At 45.7% G+C, this 19,554-nt stretch overlaps 1 protein-coding gene across 1 annotated transcript in view; it reads right to left on the reverse strand.

Annotated features, from left to right (window-relative positions):
- The window catches only part of JAZF1 (JAZF zinc finger 1), a 188,790-nt gene extending 172,323 nt beyond the window's left edge, over nt 1-16,467 (reverse strand). The window contains exon 1 of the mRNA XM_061351014.1: nt 16,016-16,467. Within this exon, the coding sequence (XP_061206998.1) occupies nt 16,016-16,130 (115 nt within the window). The 5' untranslated portion in view covers nt 16,131-16,467. The remainder of the gene's footprint in view (nt 1-16,015) is intronic.
- Between the last annotated feature and the right edge of the window lie 3,087 nt (nt 16,468-19,554).

The raw sequence follows: 19,554 nt of genomic DNA on the forward strand, positions 1-19,554 counted from the left end.
CAAAACAAAACCAAACTATCTACTTACATGTAACATATTTACATGTAGACAAAGGAAATGTAAACATCCTTCATGCATGTGTATGTTTGGTTTTATATATTTATGTATAGGCTTATTAATGAGCCTCCCAACATCTCCCAACATCTCACTGGGATCATTTCAGCAGAGAAACCATTCATGTGCAATCTGAAAGGTCACGGATCATCCAGAAGTTTTGCTGTTGAGAGGTGCAGATTAGCTCTTTGTGTCCTCAGTGCACAAACCCTTCCTGCCCACACACCTCCCTGGCATCTCACAACAACTCCTGTAAGAAGGACAAGACCCAGCCCTGCCACCAGCCCAGGACTGGTTCCACCTCTCCAGGTTGGTTCTTCTTTGCAGTTTGCTGAGCCACGTAATCCTTGCACTCACTTCTAAATGGAAAAGACACATTGCCAACATTAATGCTGATTATTACAGTCAATCCATTCAACTATAATTCTACCATTGTTACCCACCAGCACTTTTCCTGCTTAAGTGCAAGGTATGTTTACTTTATTACTGAGGAGCTCAAACATTTTCTTTCAGAATGAAGTATTCCCTTCCTCCTCCCACCTTTATCAAGGTCAATGCTCATGAATCAGACCAAGATCCAGAACAACATTCTCACTTCTCCAGTGACATGGCCAGATGCAGGAAAGCTGAGAATAAGGACGTTCACCACCTTTAAGATCGGTTGAAAGGTTTCACAAAAGAGGGGAAGGTGTCAGAGCTTTCAAAAACACCCCAGAACTTCCACACCCCCAAATGCAGCACCCAACACCATCACCATACAGAACTGGAAGTTTATTCTTTTCTCTTTTACAGCATTACTGCTGAAGCAGAAGTTCAAGATCTGTTACAGCAAATGAAAGAGCCATGAAGGGAAATGAGATGGCAAAACAAGTAATATAAAGCTTATAAAACCCCAGACCTACTAGCACTGGGTAGAAAAACATATTCTGTATCCTACACCAATCTGCTTTGCAAAGGGTCTTCCTATTTTCCTAAACCCACCAGACAGAATGTGCACCAGTAATGCTGGCTCGCAGTTACATAAAAACAAAAACACGCAAATAAACAGATTTGTTTCCTCAGTGATCCAGATATATATACACAAAAGTGCCAGCTCTCTCTCACAGGCAATGCTTTATCTGTTCACCTACAGTCAGCTAAAGCAGTGGGAAATCAAAAATAAAAATATAGACTCCGAATCCTTAGTCCTGATCAGCTAACTTCAAAGCTGGGTACACAGAAGAGATCATGGAAGTCAGAAACAATGCAGAAATGCTTATCTAGTGGTAAGGCATCAGTGATTTTTAGAAGTCATCTTTGGCATTTTTGCTTCCTTGGGAACACTACATATATGCTGAAGAGGAAAACTTAATCCCAACACCTGGTAATCACAGCTAGCTATGGAGTGCAGCAGTGCTTATAACCTATGCTCAGGAAACGAGAAGCACTGGCTTACTTTTCCTCTATTCAGTTCAAAATGCTATCATTAAGCTGACAAGTGTCCATCAGCAGGAAAAGACTGTATTTATCTGACGATCTTCACTTCTCATCAGATGACCTCTGTATAAGCTGCTCCCTCAAAACTGGAACTGATAAAAACCAGCCAACCATATATGCACTCACTTAGCCTAAGACCCACAGATCACAAAACCTGTATGAACTTGCTCCTTCTCAACACAGGAAATGCCCACAATCAACCCAAGCCCCAAACAAACATTAGAATACCACAAGCCACTATGCCGTTTATCTAATTCCTCAAACTCTGACCATCACTGCAGTTATCTGAGCACTTGAACACAACTGATGAACATCTCATTATTACCACATTTTGGTGGCAGGCAAACATACAGGCTTTTCTCTGTTCTCCTCCAATCAAGGTATCTGCTAAAGTCTGCATCTCCCCAAGCCAGCCAATGTGTTATTCAAGCCATTCTTGCAAGGTCACATCATCATTACTGGATGTCTTTCATGTTACCACACATCCTAAGCAATAGAAACAAAATTACAGCTAAACAAGTTCCTTCTATATTAACAAGTCCATCAAATCACTAGAAATGCAGTGTTCTCAAATTTGCACTGCAGCACTGGAACAGCTCTGTGCCAACCCTTGCAGCATCTCCAGAGACAGCATCCAAGAAGGGAGAATGGATCTGCCTCTACACAGATCTACTTCTTGACACCACATCTTCTCTTTCCTCAGGCCATCAGGCAGGAAGAGATGCCATGCTTGGTTTACTCAGTGTAAGTACTACAAGTTTTCCATGTAACAATTGATCAGCTTTGTTTAACTAAACCACATATATCAGTTTTAAAAAGCACTCAGTACCAAAAGGAGACACCACAAAAGACCATCAGTTTTCAGAGAGTAAACAGCTCAGCACATCCTAAATATCTACCCCTCTAGACAATATCTTATGCTGATTATGCAAAAACTAGGCTAAGTGTTGTCATCCCCTAAATCAAAGTAAAGAAAACTCAAGAGTATTTATGGATATACAACAGTCAAAGTGTAACAAACAGAGCGGTATCACAGTTGTGCTTTTCTCTGGGATGCAGAGCCCAGCAATCACCTACGCAACCAGCAGCACCAAACAAACAATGCACTTGTCTCAGTGTCAGCCAGCATGTGATAGTCTATGAGGCAGCATACAGGCAAGCTCCTATTTTGTCAAACTACATGGATATATGCTCAACCAGAAGTGGTAATACACTGTTCTGCCCAGACAAACTCATACTGCTTAGGACATGATGACTCACTAGCTGTTTTGTGTAGGAATCCTGTTCCAGATCCTACTGCACAGCCATGACATCACAGCATCAACTAGCAGAGAGCAAGGAAATAGGAAGACTGTGAAACTTCAAATCCATCTACCTAACGATCAACAAAATAGGATCCTCCACAGCAGGGATACCAACAGAGAAAGCAAATTTCCTTTACCATGTGGTAAGACATTGTGGGGCTCAAAATACACAACACAGAGCAGTCCAACTTCGTGTATTGTTTTAAAATGGGACACAGACAATTTCCTGTCTTAGATGCTTGTGGGACAGAAGTCTATCTTGGAAAGGTATCCAAATCAGATTTGTATCTACCCAAATACAAACATGAAACCTTCTGGTAAGGGTCTTCATGTTTATGCTCTGCTCTTAGTAAAAAAGACCAAACCCAAAACAACAAACTAACAACTTTGCTTTCTTGAGTGCTTGTCATTAGCCATGCCTACTGGATTCTAAAAACTGCCATTATGCAAGATGTGCAAGTGCTTAACTCCAGAGGTTCAAGGGTGGGAAGCTGCCATGGGCTCATGGTGAGTAAATCAGTGTGTAAGTCAGGAGAGAAGCTCCACAGAAAGTCTCAAAATTAGCTGCAGGCTGCCTACCAGAGAAGCTATTTTTAAGAAGTCTGTTCTAAGCCACCTACCCATGACAACAAGGTAGAAAGCAACCAAAGGGTACCCAGAAGGGAAGGCCCTTATGATTTTTAAAAGAGATCTGTTCTGCTGTGGAGCCACTGAGAGGGGAAAGAGGAAGAAAAATAAGAAAGAAAAGGAAAATAAAGGAAAAAACCGGTTTTGCTACAACAGCAACAAGACAATATTTTTTTTAGGAGGGAGGGGCCACCAGCCCAATGAATCCAAAGACTCCAAACCACATGGCTTTAAAACTGACCTTAAGAGAAAGTCTACTGTATCTTGGAAGAACAGGAAGAGGATACGTCCTATCTGAGGAGATGGCTTCACTAGGAGTGCTCCAACATACACAGTCACTAACTGAGAACCAGGGCTTTGAACCCTGCCCTTGGGATTAAGCATTCAGTTCTCAGCATCCTGAGCTGCAAAGCCAAGCAAAAAGCTTCAAGTTTCATATACATAATGTCTGCTTCAAAATGGAAATATGGAGGGGAGTTACTTACATCCAGATCATTAATGCTGCTCTTCAGGAGTGTGATCTACACAAAATGAGTTAAAACCAGCACCATGACAGGTTACCCTCGGAGTAGGGAAATTCAAAATACAAGGAGGAACTGAGACAACTTGAAAAGGTACCTATAACAACCTACAGAAATTACCTGAAATAAGGAGGTGTTTAATAAATACGAACAAGAGGGGTTTTCAAGGTAAATCAGATAAGCACTTCGCAGGCAGTGTACTGAGAATACTTTTGGCATCCATTAAGAGCTCTAAATCCCATCCAGGACATGCCTCAAGTGGACTACATGAACAACCCCAAGCATACAACCCCAAAGTGAATGAGGAGAAAGCAGGTACCCTGTATACTTGCTCCTGAATTGAGGATGTCTCTAAAGAGCAAGGAAAACCCATGGCTTTTATTCAGCTCAGCTTCTGAGATCTGAAAGACCAACCAAAACCTCCTGCTAAAAGAGCTCACTGAAAAAAAAACAGATCCCTTTGTCTTTCAACAAACTCCTTTCCTTTTCTTCCTCACTTCAGATTTCCTCATCTTCACTCCTCATTATACTCTGCTGCTTTCTTTTCTCTAAAAGGAAGAGAATGAAAATTAGGAAAAAGATACCAGACATTAGTAAAGTATGGAGCAGTATGTGCAAATCCATGTCCCCTCAACCCCGAAACCTGGTGCTTCGGCCTTAGTTTTTCAGTTTGAAAGACAAAAAGAGAACACACCTTTTGTATTTATATGGTTAGCTTACTACCTCAGGGGCCTAAACAACGTAAGTACATGGTGTACCACTGTACTGTGCTCATGTTAACTGTCCCATTCCTAAACCACACATGCCCTACAAAGCATCAAAAAGAAAGAAATTAGAACCATCAACATTCAGAAGAAAAGGCAGCTTTGAGGCTCAGTGGCTGCAGGACAGAGGAACAGCAGCTGTGATAGAAAGGCTCCAATAAACCACTCACCTGTGGAGCTGCAGGAGAACAGAACAAGCAGTCCAAAGGGTCAGCAGCAGGCCAGCAGACTCTGGCTGGAGATTATCGTTTTCAAAGCAGTAACACACCAGAAGGCAATTTCTGATTTTCCTAAAAAGCCTAAACCAGTACCCACCAATTCTACCACAGAATACAGGAGTAACACCTTTCTAGGTGGGTATTTGTTATGCAAAGGGAAAACCCCTTTGGGGCACCCAGAAACAAAGACTGTGGCCTGTGTGTACCTGTAGCAGAATGCTCTGCTGAACATAACTGTTAACAAAAGCTAAACACTGCCAGAGTTTCCTCCACGGCCAGGTAGGTAGGGAATTTATAATCCTCTTCTTTCCACCACTAGCCAGGGATCAGTGGATAAGAAGAAAGGTGGCAGGTGATGAGGGGAGTTGAATTCTCCTGATTTAGGAAGCAAGGCTAGGGCAGAACAGAACAAAGAAAGATCTTAAGGGCTGTCTTCATCCCACAGGACAACACGGACACGTAAAAAAGTGAATTAATTCCACCCCCGTTTGCATGTTGTTTTTTCAGTCATGAAAGGATGACTAATCCCACACAACAATATCCTGAAACACAGTTACTTAAGGGTCTTTTTTCTTCTTACCTCTGCAGTTTACTCTTGTGTCAATTTGCCAAAACCAAAGTAAACACATGGCTCTTCCTAAACGTCACTCTTAGTTCTCACTTCTTGCCCTAACCACCTGCATCTCTGCAGGCTTCTGCAAGAAACGTTTACTTGGTCTTCAATTACAATTACTGTTTTAAAATTACACATGTAGAAAAATCAGCACGAATTACTGCTCCTAATTATCAATATAACAACTCTAATGGAATACAATAACTGCATAGTAATTTTTACATCATTACACCTCATTAGTTAACAACACTTTCTAAAAAACTCTACCCTCAATTCCATGCCCATGGTTCTAGCCACACACCATCACTAGATTATAAACAAGTAACTAACACACCTTCAGTATTTACACACACCTGCTACTACAGAACAAGCAATTGAAAAGTTATGTATTTGGATTCAAACTGGAATTCAGAAGGTACCAAGTATCTTCAGCAGCCACTTATACTACTGTAGGCAAAATTCAACTCCTTTCCAAGTATTAAGGAGTTGAGGTTTGGGGAGCAGGGTGAGGAAATTTGGTTTCCAAATGCAACTGCTATGGCTTCCATACAGACAGGATGAGGGAAAAGGCATTCCTTCATTTCCAGAACACTTGGTGGCAGTAAACAATCCTGTAGCTGGCACACTGTGCTGCCAGCAAGAACAGAAGGGGTCACTGGTTGTACACCACTCACATTTCAGAGGTCAGTGGAATAATGTAGAATTAGGTTGATGCTGCTACAGGAACTGCACTTATTATTTAAAAGAGGAAAGAAAGTCATGTCACCACTGAGAAAAAAATAATGCAGCTCTCAATTAACCCAGTGTATCTCCAGAACGTTCATTTGTATTATATTTGTTTCAATATCTGAAATGCATTTGAGGTCAGTTCAGGTACAGAAAAAGATGGTATAGAATTTCTCCCCGTTCACAGTGATTTCTAACTCAGAGATATGAAAACTGCTACAGTACTAAAATTCACCAGCTAAAGGCTGTTTAAAGGCTTTTTATTTGTTTATTTAATTAAAGTCTAACCACTTAATACTGAAACACAAGAATGCAACCAAAAATATTCACAGCATGTAACAGCAACAAATACCTTTTTCCCATCCTGGGCATCCAATTACTGTTGCATACCTGAACAGCCTCTTGGTATTTACCCTGGGTCTGGAATCAGGTTGAGCAAGCCATTAAAACTGCTCAGCATATAACTACGTTCCAGATCATGGTGTCCAACACAGACTTCATCTCCCTGCTGAGTCAGGTCTATTGAGAGCCCTGAGGCAACTGGGCATTATTTGTTCTGAAGACAGACTCTTCACAATCTCACAAAACTTACTAGCAAGAAGGGTTATTCTGTGTAGCTGAATCGAAAACAAGATGTTAGGTACAGGTAGCTAATTGTCTGGATAACTGCCCTAAGGCAGAGACCAATATCTCTTAACCACTGTTAAGCACAACTGCTTTAGATAAAGTACAAACACTGATATAGCTACAGTATCAGCACTTCCCATCTGTAAGAGCTCCCACAGTTCAGGAGTATTCAGTCAATTTAAGAGATTTTTTGAGGTGTAAGGAAAACGCAGTTATTACCAACGCCAGGACTGCGTGGAAAGAGTCCTCCAGCACCACCAGAAAGTCTCTCTGAAGTGTACCAAGTGCTTACACTGAGCCTGGGAAAAGGAAGACTCCCTTGCATAGTCCTGTGAAATGGAAGTACATACAAAATGACTCAAGGAATATTATCTTGACACTCTCCACAACCACACCACTATTTTGCCCCATGTCTTCCCAGGAGTGCAGAGCACTCATAAACTACAGAAGACCCATCTTAAGATCATCTTATTTCCTCCTTTGAAGGCTGTGCAACTACACCTTTTAGCTTTCCTTTTCCCTGCAAGTACTATAATAGTTCTTACCACTTTTTAGTGACTGCTACTGTTAGTGAAGCTGTCAACTGCCTGGTCCACCCTGCCACATCCATGGTACCCTGCATTCAGATGAATAATCTCCAGCCTGAGTAGACAAGAGCTTCCCAACTCACTGAGTGAGTGTGGTGATGTGAGAAGGATGGATTTGTAGAAGGGGAGCAAAAAATATGCAGCAGTGATAGCACAGAAAGGGGAAAAAGGCTCAGGAGTGGGCCTTAACAACTCTGGTATCGTACCGTTAACCCAGTACAACCATCAATGATTCCTGCAAGGTAGCAGACACTCTATTCTATTCAACAAGCTACAGAAGTTGCAATGATTCTCCAAAAGATTGCTAGGAAAACATGTAAACTTCCAGGGTTTGTCACCAAATTTACTTGGATCAATGTCAGTCCTTTGATCTGAATACAACAGAAACAAGGTCAGACCTCAGTAATTTGGTACATAGCTTTCACCTGCCAGCAAGCATCTGAATCTACATGAAGCCTTTAAATTAACTTTGAGGTCACTCCTGTAACACTAACACACAGACACACACACGCTGGTGAGGATACACAGCATCACTGCACCAAAATAAATGACTGAAATAATGATACAGTGTTCTCTTCTTCACTGAATGTCACTGTCATGTATTACATACAGGACTGAGTTCACATTCATGTACCCATACTAATCCCATATAGCACCGAAATCAGATCTCTTGGGTCTTAAATGTACTACCTCCCAGTTTCTGGCTTACAGCTCCACTTGATTCGATTGGAGTAACTCCCAGAAAGTAAGATGGTGACTACACTACACACCACTGAAGAAACAAGCGACACTTTATATCCATTTCTCCTTTTCACTGATATTCAGCAGTTCTGGTTTTGTTCAATGAATATTTACTGTCAAAATATGTGGGGGAAAAGAAGTAATTTTCAAAAATAACAGAAACATCTGCAGCTTACTCAAGTCTGACAAAGTGGTTGGGTGGGGGAAGGCAGAGAAATCTCAGAAATGTCCAAATATTTTCTGAATTATTAATACATAAATAATTTGTTGAAGCAATTTCAGCAATGCCAACATTTCAAAATGGAAGTGTTCAGCTTTTCACAAAAGACTCCTAAAACTGAGATGGGCTCTATCAGTATGCAGTGAAATCTTTCTCAAAAACCAGAAGAAATGTTTCATAATTCATCCACAATTAAATTTTTTTGGCCATAAAGAACTGACCAGCTTGGATTCAAAATCCCACTCAATTTTTCCCCTTAAACTGATAAATTCTCCTTTGTCTACTCCATCCTTTGTAACACAGGCTTTGAACACCTCCAGGGATGGAGCATTTACAACCTCCGGGGCCAGCCTGTTCCAGTGCCTCACCATCCTCACAATAAAGAACTTGTTCCTTCTACCTAACCTAAATCTTCCCTGTTCAAGTTTGAACCTATCACCCCTTGTCCTATCACTACGGTCCCTGATGAAAAGTCCCTCCCCAGCATCCCTATAGGCTCCCTTCAGATACTGGAAGGCTGCTATGAGGTCTCCATGCAGTCTTCTCTTCTCCAGACTGAACAGCCCCAACTTTCTCAGCCTGGTTTCATATGGGAGGTGCTTCAGCCCCCTTATTATCCTCCTGGCCCTCCTCTGGACTTGCTCCTATATAACTAACACCTGTCAATTCATTCTTTAATGAATTACAGTGCCTTAAATGAAACTGCACAATAGTAATGCACTCCACCCTGGGCACTCACCAGAGACACAAACAGCACCGCAGTGTCATCAGCATCACTAGTGAAGAAATCCATTCCCCTTGTTTATTGTCGCACAAAGTTAAGAAGCAGCCTCCTAAGAATTCATGGTGAAAACCACAAATTTAAACAGCAAAGCAAAATCATTAAACTATAAACTGCAATATCAGAATACTGCTGCAGCCACTTCTAACTAAAGAAGTGTAATAAACCGTATGTATTCCCCCAAAGCATTTCCAAAAGTCTCAAGACAGGAACAGACTGTAACAGGAATTGGTGGTTTAATTTTAATTGTGAAATTATTCATTGAGACAGTCCCTTAAAACCAAGGGTTCTCTTTTGTTAAACAACAGCTGATTTATCAAATTGATTCTCTAACTGCTGCCATTTCAAATTAACACAAAAATCTTTGCCTCTGCCTTTCTCAAAGTTTATATAGCTGCTATTTACTTAAATGCTTATCATCTGAATTTTTAATTACTGGTGCTTATTAAAGACAAATAAAACGAATTCTCAGTGAAACAAAGCTTAGTCATGAATTCTAAATAAAGACAGAAAAAAAAGCACATTCAGGGGCAACAGAGAGTACACTGGAAGCAGCAGGCCTCCAGTGCTTATTTATTTTGCATTAAAGTATTCTGCAGCTTGGCACAAAATATTTCTGATTAACTGTTTGTATTTGCCTTATATTTTCTAAGGGTACGGAATGGTAGATCAGGTTGTCTCCAGACTGAACAAACATACTTCTTCATCTTCTAGCATCACCTCTTCCTCAAATTATTTCATTATTATATGATTCCTGATCTTCTCACATTCCCAAATAAATTATGAAGTTAAAAAAGGATCATTTGACCAGCAGCCACCTGATCCCATAAGAACTGCAGGTTAGCTATGAAAACATCCTCTCACAGCCCTGGAAAGTAGATGTGATAATCACTGTAAATTCCCCTCTTCCCCAAAAGGTAAGCATGCCCTACACAAGTGAAGCATAATGCTACTGCTACAAGTTACCTGATGTTTCTTCAGTTTTCATTTTCTGACTCGTATTTGTGTAGGTCTGCTGGTGCATGGAGGAGCAATCCCTGCTAATGGCAGGGACACAGCCCTGCAACGGGCCTCACCCAAAGCCACTCAAACTGGCAGAGGAAAAAGGAAAGATCCCTACTGGCTTTATGTGAGGCCTTCAGCCTTAAAAGGGAAAAACCAGTTTGCAGTATGTTAACAGATGTTTGTTTTCAGCTCTTTCTTCCTAGAAAATATACCAGTTAAGCTTTACATCCTTACAACACTTTATGCCTTAGCCTTGATGTGCTTGGTAACCTCAGAAGAACAAACTTCTCATCACAGAAGTACCAAAATTTAGGTAAAATTTAATGTCAATTCCATTTACCTTCATATGATTAATATAACCTAAATTACTTTGTCTAATATGCACTTATATTTTATCACAATTTAAATTCAAACCCAAAGAGGAAAGGAAACCAGACTTTGAACTGGAAAATAATTCAAAAACCTGCTCTGCTCAAGTTGGGAAAAAAACATGGATTAGCACTGTTAGTTAAAAGACTGTCTTATAGAAAAGCCCTCATGAAATAGAAGAGCGTTCCTCACCACACTAACCTGCATAGTGAATAACCAATATCCTCGAACATAACATCCTTCCACATCACTGTGAAATGCATTTTCAATAAACAAAAATCATAGCTGTAGAAGTACTGGGCAGAGGATGATCTTCAGATAAATGTAGCCATAAATGTAGAAAGTTGCTTTCCATGAATGATAATTAGTACTCCTGCTGAGGTAAATACACGTCATTGTTCATTTATTTTGCAAGACCACATGTTTATGCACGTTACTGGCAACTAAGCACAGTCTGTCTGCACCTGTTCCAAACACCATCCCATATACCTATTTGCCACATCACTCACTCTCACTGTAAAAAGCCTTGAGTTAAGATCTATCACCTCTTCAAAACCACCAGTCTCAGCTCCAAATGTTAAATTACACATTCAGCAAACTCTAAATGACAGTAACCACTTAAACGATGTTCACACTCTTCTGAAGAGCTTGGCTTTAAGCGAACAAACTCTTTCATACAGATTTTAGTTTGCTAGGCCTTCCATAAATGCTGGTGTGTAGTCTCTCATCCTCATCTTTAGCAACACAGAAGGCTTGCAACTGTTTATGCTCATTTTACACAACACACTGCACGCGCTAATACCTTCTGTGTTTGGGAATATCCTAATATTTGGGAATTGATCAACTTTGATGGGAAATACATAACTCCTAGTTCTGACAGCAGCACTACATAAATACCTTGCTAGAAGCTATCCAACACAGGGACTTCTTACAAAGTTATGTTGAGGTGTTCAACAGTAAATCATCTTAGTTTGTGTAATTACTATATAAGCAGATGGCATTTCCCCCCCCCCCCCAAATTCTTCTAGAAGTTTCAGTGCAACAAAATTAACAAACTCTACTTCCACTAAGGTAAGTGTCTTCAGATTTATCTTCTGTATCTCCTCCTATCCACTCTTCCATCACTTTGAGTTCATCACTGTTATTTTTCAGACACCCATTTCCCCAGTGCTTGACGAGTCTCACAAGTCTCAAATCAGCCATACAGCTACACAGGTACATACATCATGTCAGTACTCATCATGCACCGAGTGTTGTCAAAATCTTATCTCCCGAGTTTAAATACTGGCTTTTCAGCATCACAATAAACTTAGTATCAGCAACTAGCTTTAAGGAGCTACTTGACCCCCACTCTAAAGGATGCAGCTCAACTATGGGTAGATTGAGGAAGTTCCCCTAAGCCCCCAGAAACCAAAGTGTGTGACCCTCTGGACTTCCAATGAACAGCTGAAAATGCCCCAGAAGATTACTTACACCAAGTTAAGAGTTAATGCAATTTCAGAAGCACTGTAGAACCAGGGGTGCCATTTCTAACATCACAGCTGACGACATGACCAGGACTGCAGATACGCAATCAAATCTGCCATGTTGCCACAGCTGAATACTCAGCAGTTCAGGCTTGGTGTCATGTGTGTGTGTCCGTCCTTATTTTTTCCTCTTCTCTTGGCAGTACTCTGAGGAACTGACTGGATTAAGTCCATTCCATTCTACACTGTGAATCCAGCAAAGAACAGTAAATTAGGCCTTTTGCTCCCAGACTAGAGACATTAGTCAACTAAACTATCTGCAAGGGACTAGAGCAGCCAAACAAACAAGAGGCAGGGAGACAGTCTACCAGGGCAGGCTAAAAGCCCCACTTCTCGATACAGTCGCAGAGAGGATAACAGCACTTCAGGTTGCTTGGACAACACGCTGCTAGAAAAACCTCAGAGAAACGTTTTAAAACAACGTCTCTTTTCAGCTGTGAACTACAGAAAATGTGCGTTCACAGTTTGATAGCATTGCGACAGACTTCTTAGAAGAGTTCCTCCTGCAGAATGGCATCTCACTGCAGATGACACCAGTAAGGCTTTAAGAAAGACCCCAGAGCAGTATTCCTGAAGTAGCCTAATTCTTCACAAGTCTTCAATACAGAAATGCTAAACCCAGAAAGCAGCTGAAATGCTGATAGGCACATAGTATCACCTCAGAGTTGAATATTTCATCCAATAGCCATAACTCTCCCAAGTTATCTGCACTGATACTTAAATAACTGGCAATTTATCAGGCAGCCACTAATAAGTTAGAGGAAAAAAACCAACAGCTGATTATTCATCAGCGTTATTAGGAAAGTGCCTACAGAATCCCTCAGGAACCAAACACACTGTGTCCCCACAATGCCCCAACAGTGTTTCCTTATACTCAATTAAGCTTTACGTGCAAGGCTGACCAAAGAAGGATCCCTTCATAAGTATTTGTTCCTACATTTTTCAGAGACACGGTATAGCTCTGAAGAATGACCAAATTCTTGCCAGCACTCCACTGGTGAGATGAGCCAGTATTAACCCACTGCAGCCAGAGCACGAAGAGGCCATGCCATACACACCTTTCCTCACAAAGCTGTTGGCAGCATCAAGTTTGTGATCTGTGATGTAACACTGCCCTGCCCAGCAATCAACTGATTCAGTTTGAACTGTTTAATAATGGAATGTAACTCAATCAAGTTGCTTTCCTGCAGCAAACACAGAATGACCAAAGCAATATGTTTTTATATGGCATGTTACTCTTAGCCAAAAAATACAGTCAATTTTTAAAGTAACAAACTTCAGGGCACATCTCTAGACCTCTATGACAGCAAAAAATTGAATACTGTTTGCATCTGACTTACTGAGAAAGTAATTCTAACGTAAGCTCCTATTCAGATATTTACTCCATTATTTCCTAGCTGTCTTTGGAAAGGTTAATCACCTTTTGGCCAAGGCCTTACGTGGTCAGTTTTCATAGATTCTCATTCTTCAGGGTCTGTAGGGAGACCCTCACACACACACACACACACACACACACAGAACCATGCAGCTGAGCATCCATGGGAGAACTGGGATCCAGACTCAGTGTCACCACTTCCTGATTTTTCCAGTGTTCAATACAAGCAAATAACATAAGATCGCCATTTCATGTATTTGCAAGCAGGTCAAGTTTAACCTACCATCACACTGAGGTGAAATATTAAAGATGAAGCATGAGCAACCTTATGTCACTCTCCACCAGTCTGCGCTCAATCAGCTGCATGTGTGACACCGTACATGCCAAGTTCAGTTGTTTGCCATGCAAGTCTTGGCAAATGACATTCTCAATTAAATGTATATGTGTGTTTAAGCTGTAATACTTTGAGACAGGGAAAAAAAAAGCAATGAATACTGGCCACAGAATATGCATTTTTTAAGACATTACAGTATTTCAGCATGAAGTTTTCCTCTCCTCAGAGGAGTCTCAGGACCGCTGATCAGGGATCAAACAGCAATGCACAGACCACGTGGGCTTGCCCTGTTATCTTTTCTGACACTCTGTGGGCTGTGGCACCTAAAGGCTGATAATCCACTTGAGGGACACACAAGATGACTTGTGAACTTTCATTTTGGGAAACTATTTCCCCATGGCTTTTCTGGTGGAATGGGGTGGATAACTGTTATCAAAAAAGCTAGGAGCCCAAGATTCAGAAAAACCCCAACAATATAACAACAGTACGCTTGCACCACGTCGAGTCATAAATTACAGAGTCTTGCGGTACGTGGTTTTGTTACCTCATACCAGGCACCGTGATGAGAACCACACCTTTCATCTTGCTGACCTGGAATACTACATTAATGTAATGTTACACCTGCAATTTAGCTTTAGAGATTTTTTTCAGGTATTCAGGCCTGCCTATTAAAACTTAATAAACCAAAATGCACGCTAGCTTCATTGTTTTGCAGCAGCGTGTTGTTTCCTCATACTTCCAGCGAAACACGGGAGCCTCCAGTCTCTGGGTACTTGAAACTTCTGTATTTTCCACCCGATTTTAAAACTCGGACTGCTTCAAAGAATTAGCTCAATATTTTTGACAGTTTAAGCGCTGTATTTTATTAGCAGCAAGAGACAGTCGAGAAGCTCGAGAAGGTAAGTGGCCTGGAAGCCAGGGCAGCACACCTGCCGATGACGAAGAGCGAAGCCGCGGGACGGCCGCGGCCCAGCGGCGGTGCTATGCCCGGCTTGGGGGGACACGATGCCTCGCTAGCAGCCGGGCTGTGCGGCGCGGTGTGGTGCCGGCTGACAGACTCTGCCCGGCTCAGCGCCTCAGGCCCGGCCGCGCGCGGGCAGGCCGGTCCCGCCGGAGGGGGGAGAAGGAAAGCTGGCGCCCGCGGCCGGCCGGGAACCGCGCACCGCCCCCTCCTCCCCTGGGCACCGCCCGCGCTGCCGAGGGGCGGCCCCGGCGGCCCCTGCGCACGCTCCCGCCCGCCGCCCATGAGGCGCCCTCGCCGGGAAGGCACTGACGAGTCATCGCCCCGCAGGCCCGGCGGCGGTCCCGCCCCCGCGCCCCTGGCGGGACGGGCGCTCGAAGGGAGCGGGGGGCTCCGCGCCGAGCCTACAGGTGATGATCTGGGGCAGCGCTGCCCGCACTGCAATCCGCGGCCTGGGCTGGGCTGCGCGGATAACGGCAGCGGATCCCAGCGCGGCCGCTTTCGCCTCCCGCCCGGCCGGCCCCGGGCACTGCACCGGCGGCACGGGCCGCCCCCCCAGCCTAGCCTCCCGCCCGCCGCCGAACCCTCTCTCCACGCCCACCGCGCCACCGGCCTCGGCCTCCCTCACGTCGTTCCTCCGCCGAGAAGCGCCACCCGCGCTGCGGCGGCCGGTGCGGCCGGAGCGCGACCCATCCTCCCCACCACACCTAGCAACAGCGCTGACAGGACGCAGTGGCGGCGGCGGGAGGAGGAGGAAGCGGAATGGCTGCCGCGGCGGCGGCTCCCTCCCTCCCCGGAGCCCTGACAGCCAGAGCCGGGGCGGAAGCAGCAGGCGGCGTGCTGTGCCCGTCCTCCTCCCTCCTCCGGGCTGCTGCTGCACTCCCTCCTGCCAATGCAAACTAACTCCCCCTCGCCAGGGCCGGCGAGCTGCACGCCTCCCCCGCACCCACCCATGCCGCCGCGCCACACGCCGCCTCCCCGAGGAGCCCTCCACGTCGCCCGCAGGACCGCTCCTGCCACTCCTCGCCCGCCGACCTCCCTCTCCCGGCGGCCGCCGCCGCGCCCCAGCTCCCGCTGCACCTTGTGCGCCCCCACCCCGCGCCGCCGCCGCCGCAACACGCGGCCCCCACGCCCCCCGCCGTCCTGCCCTGCCGCGGCCCCTGCCCCAGCCCCGCCGGGCACTTACCGATGTGGTTGTCCTCAATGTGCTCGATGAGCTCTGCCAGGGTTGGGAAGTGGAGCCCGCAGCCCCCGAACCTGCAGGCGTTGGAGAAGAAGGAGGCGGCGGCGATGCCTGTCATGGTGTTACATCGAGATCCCCCTGCGGTGCCTGCTCTGCCAGGGCCGGCGGCGGCAGGGCGGGGAAAGGCGGGGGCAAGGGGGGAACGGGACGGAGCGAGAGAGATGGGGAGCGAGAAAGAGGGTGGGGGTGGGGAGGAGGAGGTGGCGGTGGCGGCGGCGGCAGCAGCAGCAGCGTCGGGAGCGGCGGAGGGGAGGGACGGGCTGGGTGGGGGGAGATGAGGCAGCCGCAGCTGGGAGGAGGGACCAGCGCCGCTCTGTAACAGCTGTGCTGCCCCGGCGGCGGCCGCCTGCAGCGGGAGGAGCAGGGCACCCGGGCCGCCCTCTGCGCCCGCCGCCGGGGGACACCCGCGCCGCCTCGCCGCGGGGGCGGCGGAAGCTGCCGTCCCGCACCGAGGGGGATGTGTGAGGGGACGGGAGAAGGGTAGGGCGCGCCCCGCCGATAACTTTCCTCCTCGGCCTCTCGCAGGCAGTGGTGGGGTCGGGGGCTGCCATAGCGATCGGGGGAGGCTGCTCCTAGGATAGGTGCTGGGGCCAGGGAACTGGTACCCAGACAGGGAGCTCTCCCGGGCGCCGGGAGTTGGCTCCTAAGGCGGCCGTCATCTCCACTGTACCCGGAGGGAAGCAACCAGCTCCTCACGAGGTCACTAAACCGAGGGGCAGTCGCTCTCGAGGGGAGCCGAGGCCGCCAGACCCCGCCTTCACCTGCCCAGCGGCGCGCCGGAGGCCCGGGGCACCCGCTCCAGGCCTCAAGGGCTCCCCGCCCCAGGTGGGCTGCGGCCCTCCCCAGCGGCTGATTACCGGCGATGGGACAGATCCTTCTCACCCGGTGTTCACCCCGCTGCGGTGGAGCGGGGGTGTGAGGCTGTGGCCCTGCAGGGACAACAGGAGGCTAGCACACCTTGCTCCCAAGCCCTATTTTGAGATTTTGTCTCCAGAAAGCTATTCATCAGAGAGGCTGACTGATTAATTGGTTTTAATGAAGGTCTCCCTAGGCTCAAATTCGCAGACAGCTTTATTTAAAATTAAAAGGGAAAAAAAAAAAAGTGAGAGGTTGCTTGTCAGGAAGGCTTTTCTCCACCCTCCCCCCACTTGCGTTTTATACTCATCCTTCTTTTATTTCTGTATTTATGTGGTTCTACAGTATTATTAATGATTTTGAGCAAAAGTGTGGCTAAAAAAAGCCTAAAAATCTACATAAAGCTCAGACGTAAGTTATTCCACTGATGGATAAGAATCCCAGGCTGTTCTTATCTCTAAAATTAAGCATCTATGTGAGACTAAGGAGAGCCCTTGCCTATTTTATTGACTGTATTGCAGGTGAGGATGTTCCTAGCATTGCTGTGGGAGTTGAAGAGTAGCAAAGCCTAAAGATGCAGTAGACTGGTTAGTGGATATAATCATAGAATAGTTAGGATTGGAAAGCACCTTAAGATCATCAAGTTCCAAACCCCCTGACATGGACAGGGACACCTCATGCTAAACCATGTCACCCAAGGCTCTATCCAACCTGGCCTTGAACACCACCAGGGATGGAACATTCACAGCTTCACTGAGCAACCCATTCCAGTGCCTCATCACCCTTACAGTAAAGAATTTCTTCCTTATATCCAATCTAAACTTCCCCTGTTTAAGTTTGAACCCATTACCTATTACTATTACTATAGTCCCTCCCCATCATCCCTGTAGGCCCCCTTCAGATACTGGAAGGCTGCTATGAGGTCTCCACGCAGCCTTCTCCAGACTGAGCAGCCCCAACTTTCTCAGCCTGTCTTCATACAGGAGGTGCTCCACTCCCATGATCATCCTCGTGGCCTCCTCTGGACTTGTTCCAACAGTTCCATGTCCTTTTTATGTTGGGGACACCAGAACTGCACACAGTATTCCAAGTGAGGTCTCACAAGAGCAGAGTAGGGGGGCAGGATCACCTCCTTCGACCTGCTGGTCACACTTCTTTTGATGCAGCCCAGGATATGGTTGGCTTTCTGGGCTGTGAGCGCTCACTGAAGCCAGCTCATGTTCATTTTCTCATCGACCAGCACCCCCAAGTCCTTCTCCTCAGGGCTGCTCTGAATCTCTTCTCTGCCCAACCTGTAGCTGTGCCTGGGATTGCTCCGACCCAGGTGTAGGACCTTGCACTTGGCATGGTTAAACTTCATGAGGTTGGCATCAGCCCACCTCACAAGCGTGTCAAGGTGTCTCTGGATGGCATTCCTTCCCTCCAGTGTATCAACCAAACCACACAGCTTGGTGTCACCTGGAAACTTGCTGAGAGTGCACTCAACCCCATTCTCCATGTCACTGACAAAGATGTTGAACAAGACCAGTCCCAACACCGATCCCTGAGGGACACACCTCGTTACTGGTCTCCAGGCGGACATTGAGCCATTGACCACAACTCTTTGTGTGGCCATCCACCCAGTTCTTTATCCACCGAGTGGTCCACCTATCAAATTGATGTCTCTCCAATTTAGAGACAAGGATGTTGTATAGGACAGCATCGAACGCTCTGCACAAGTCCAGGGAGGTGACATCAACTGCTCTACCCCTGTCCATCAGTTCTGTAGACCCATCACAGAAGGCCACCAAATTGGTCAGGCAGGATTTCCCCTTAGTGAAGCCGTGCTGGCTGTCACCAAGCACCTTGTTGATTTTCATGTGCCTTAGCATGCCTTCCAGGAGAATTGGCTCCAAGATTTTACCAGGTACAGAGGTAAGACTGACTGGTCTGTAATTCCCTGGGTCATCCATTTTCCCCTTCTTGAAAATGGGGATTATATTTCCCTTTTTCCAGTTGTCAGGAACTTCACCTGACTGCCACGATCTTTCAAATATGATGGACAGTGGCTTAGCACGTTCATTTGCCACCTCCTTCAGGACCTGCGGGTGGATTTCATCAGGTCCCATGGACTTGTGTACGTTCAGGTTCTTAAGATGGTCTCGAACCAGATCCTCTCCTACAGTGGGCCTAGGGTCTTCATTCTCATAGTCCCTGCATCTGCCTTCCAAGACTTGGGTGGTGCGGTCAGAGCCTTTGCCAGTGAAGACCAAGGCAAAGAAGACATTTGGATCCTCAGCTTTCTCCAAATCCAGGGTTGCCATTTCTCCTGATAGCTTCTGGAGGGGGTCTACATCGTCCCTAGTCTGTTTTTTATTCACTATGTACCTATAGAATCCCTTCCTGTTATCCTTAACACCCCTAACCAAGTTTAATTCTAACTGGGCCTTAGCTTTCCTAACTTGGTCCCTAGCCTCCCAGGCAACATCCAGGTAAAGAAGTCAGTATAATTCCTTTTTTCCCAGGCTACAGGTAATTGGAAATACAGAGGCAGCTTTGATCTCCTATTTATCTGAAGCTTTGTCCTTCTGAAAATATGGATGTCTCTCAAAAAGTTCAACTGAGCAGGATTTCTATCTATTGTTTTG

Source organism: Neopsephotus bourkii, unplaced genomic scaffold, assembly GCF_033783945.1.
Source record: "Neopsephotus bourkii isolate Nb327-2 ecotype Australia unplaced genomic scaffold, CSIRO-AGI_Nbou_v1 NB_549, whole genome shotgun sequence".
Lineage (NCBI taxonomy): Eukaryota > Metazoa > Chordata > Aves > Psittaciformes > Psittacidae > Neopsephotus > Neopsephotus bourkii.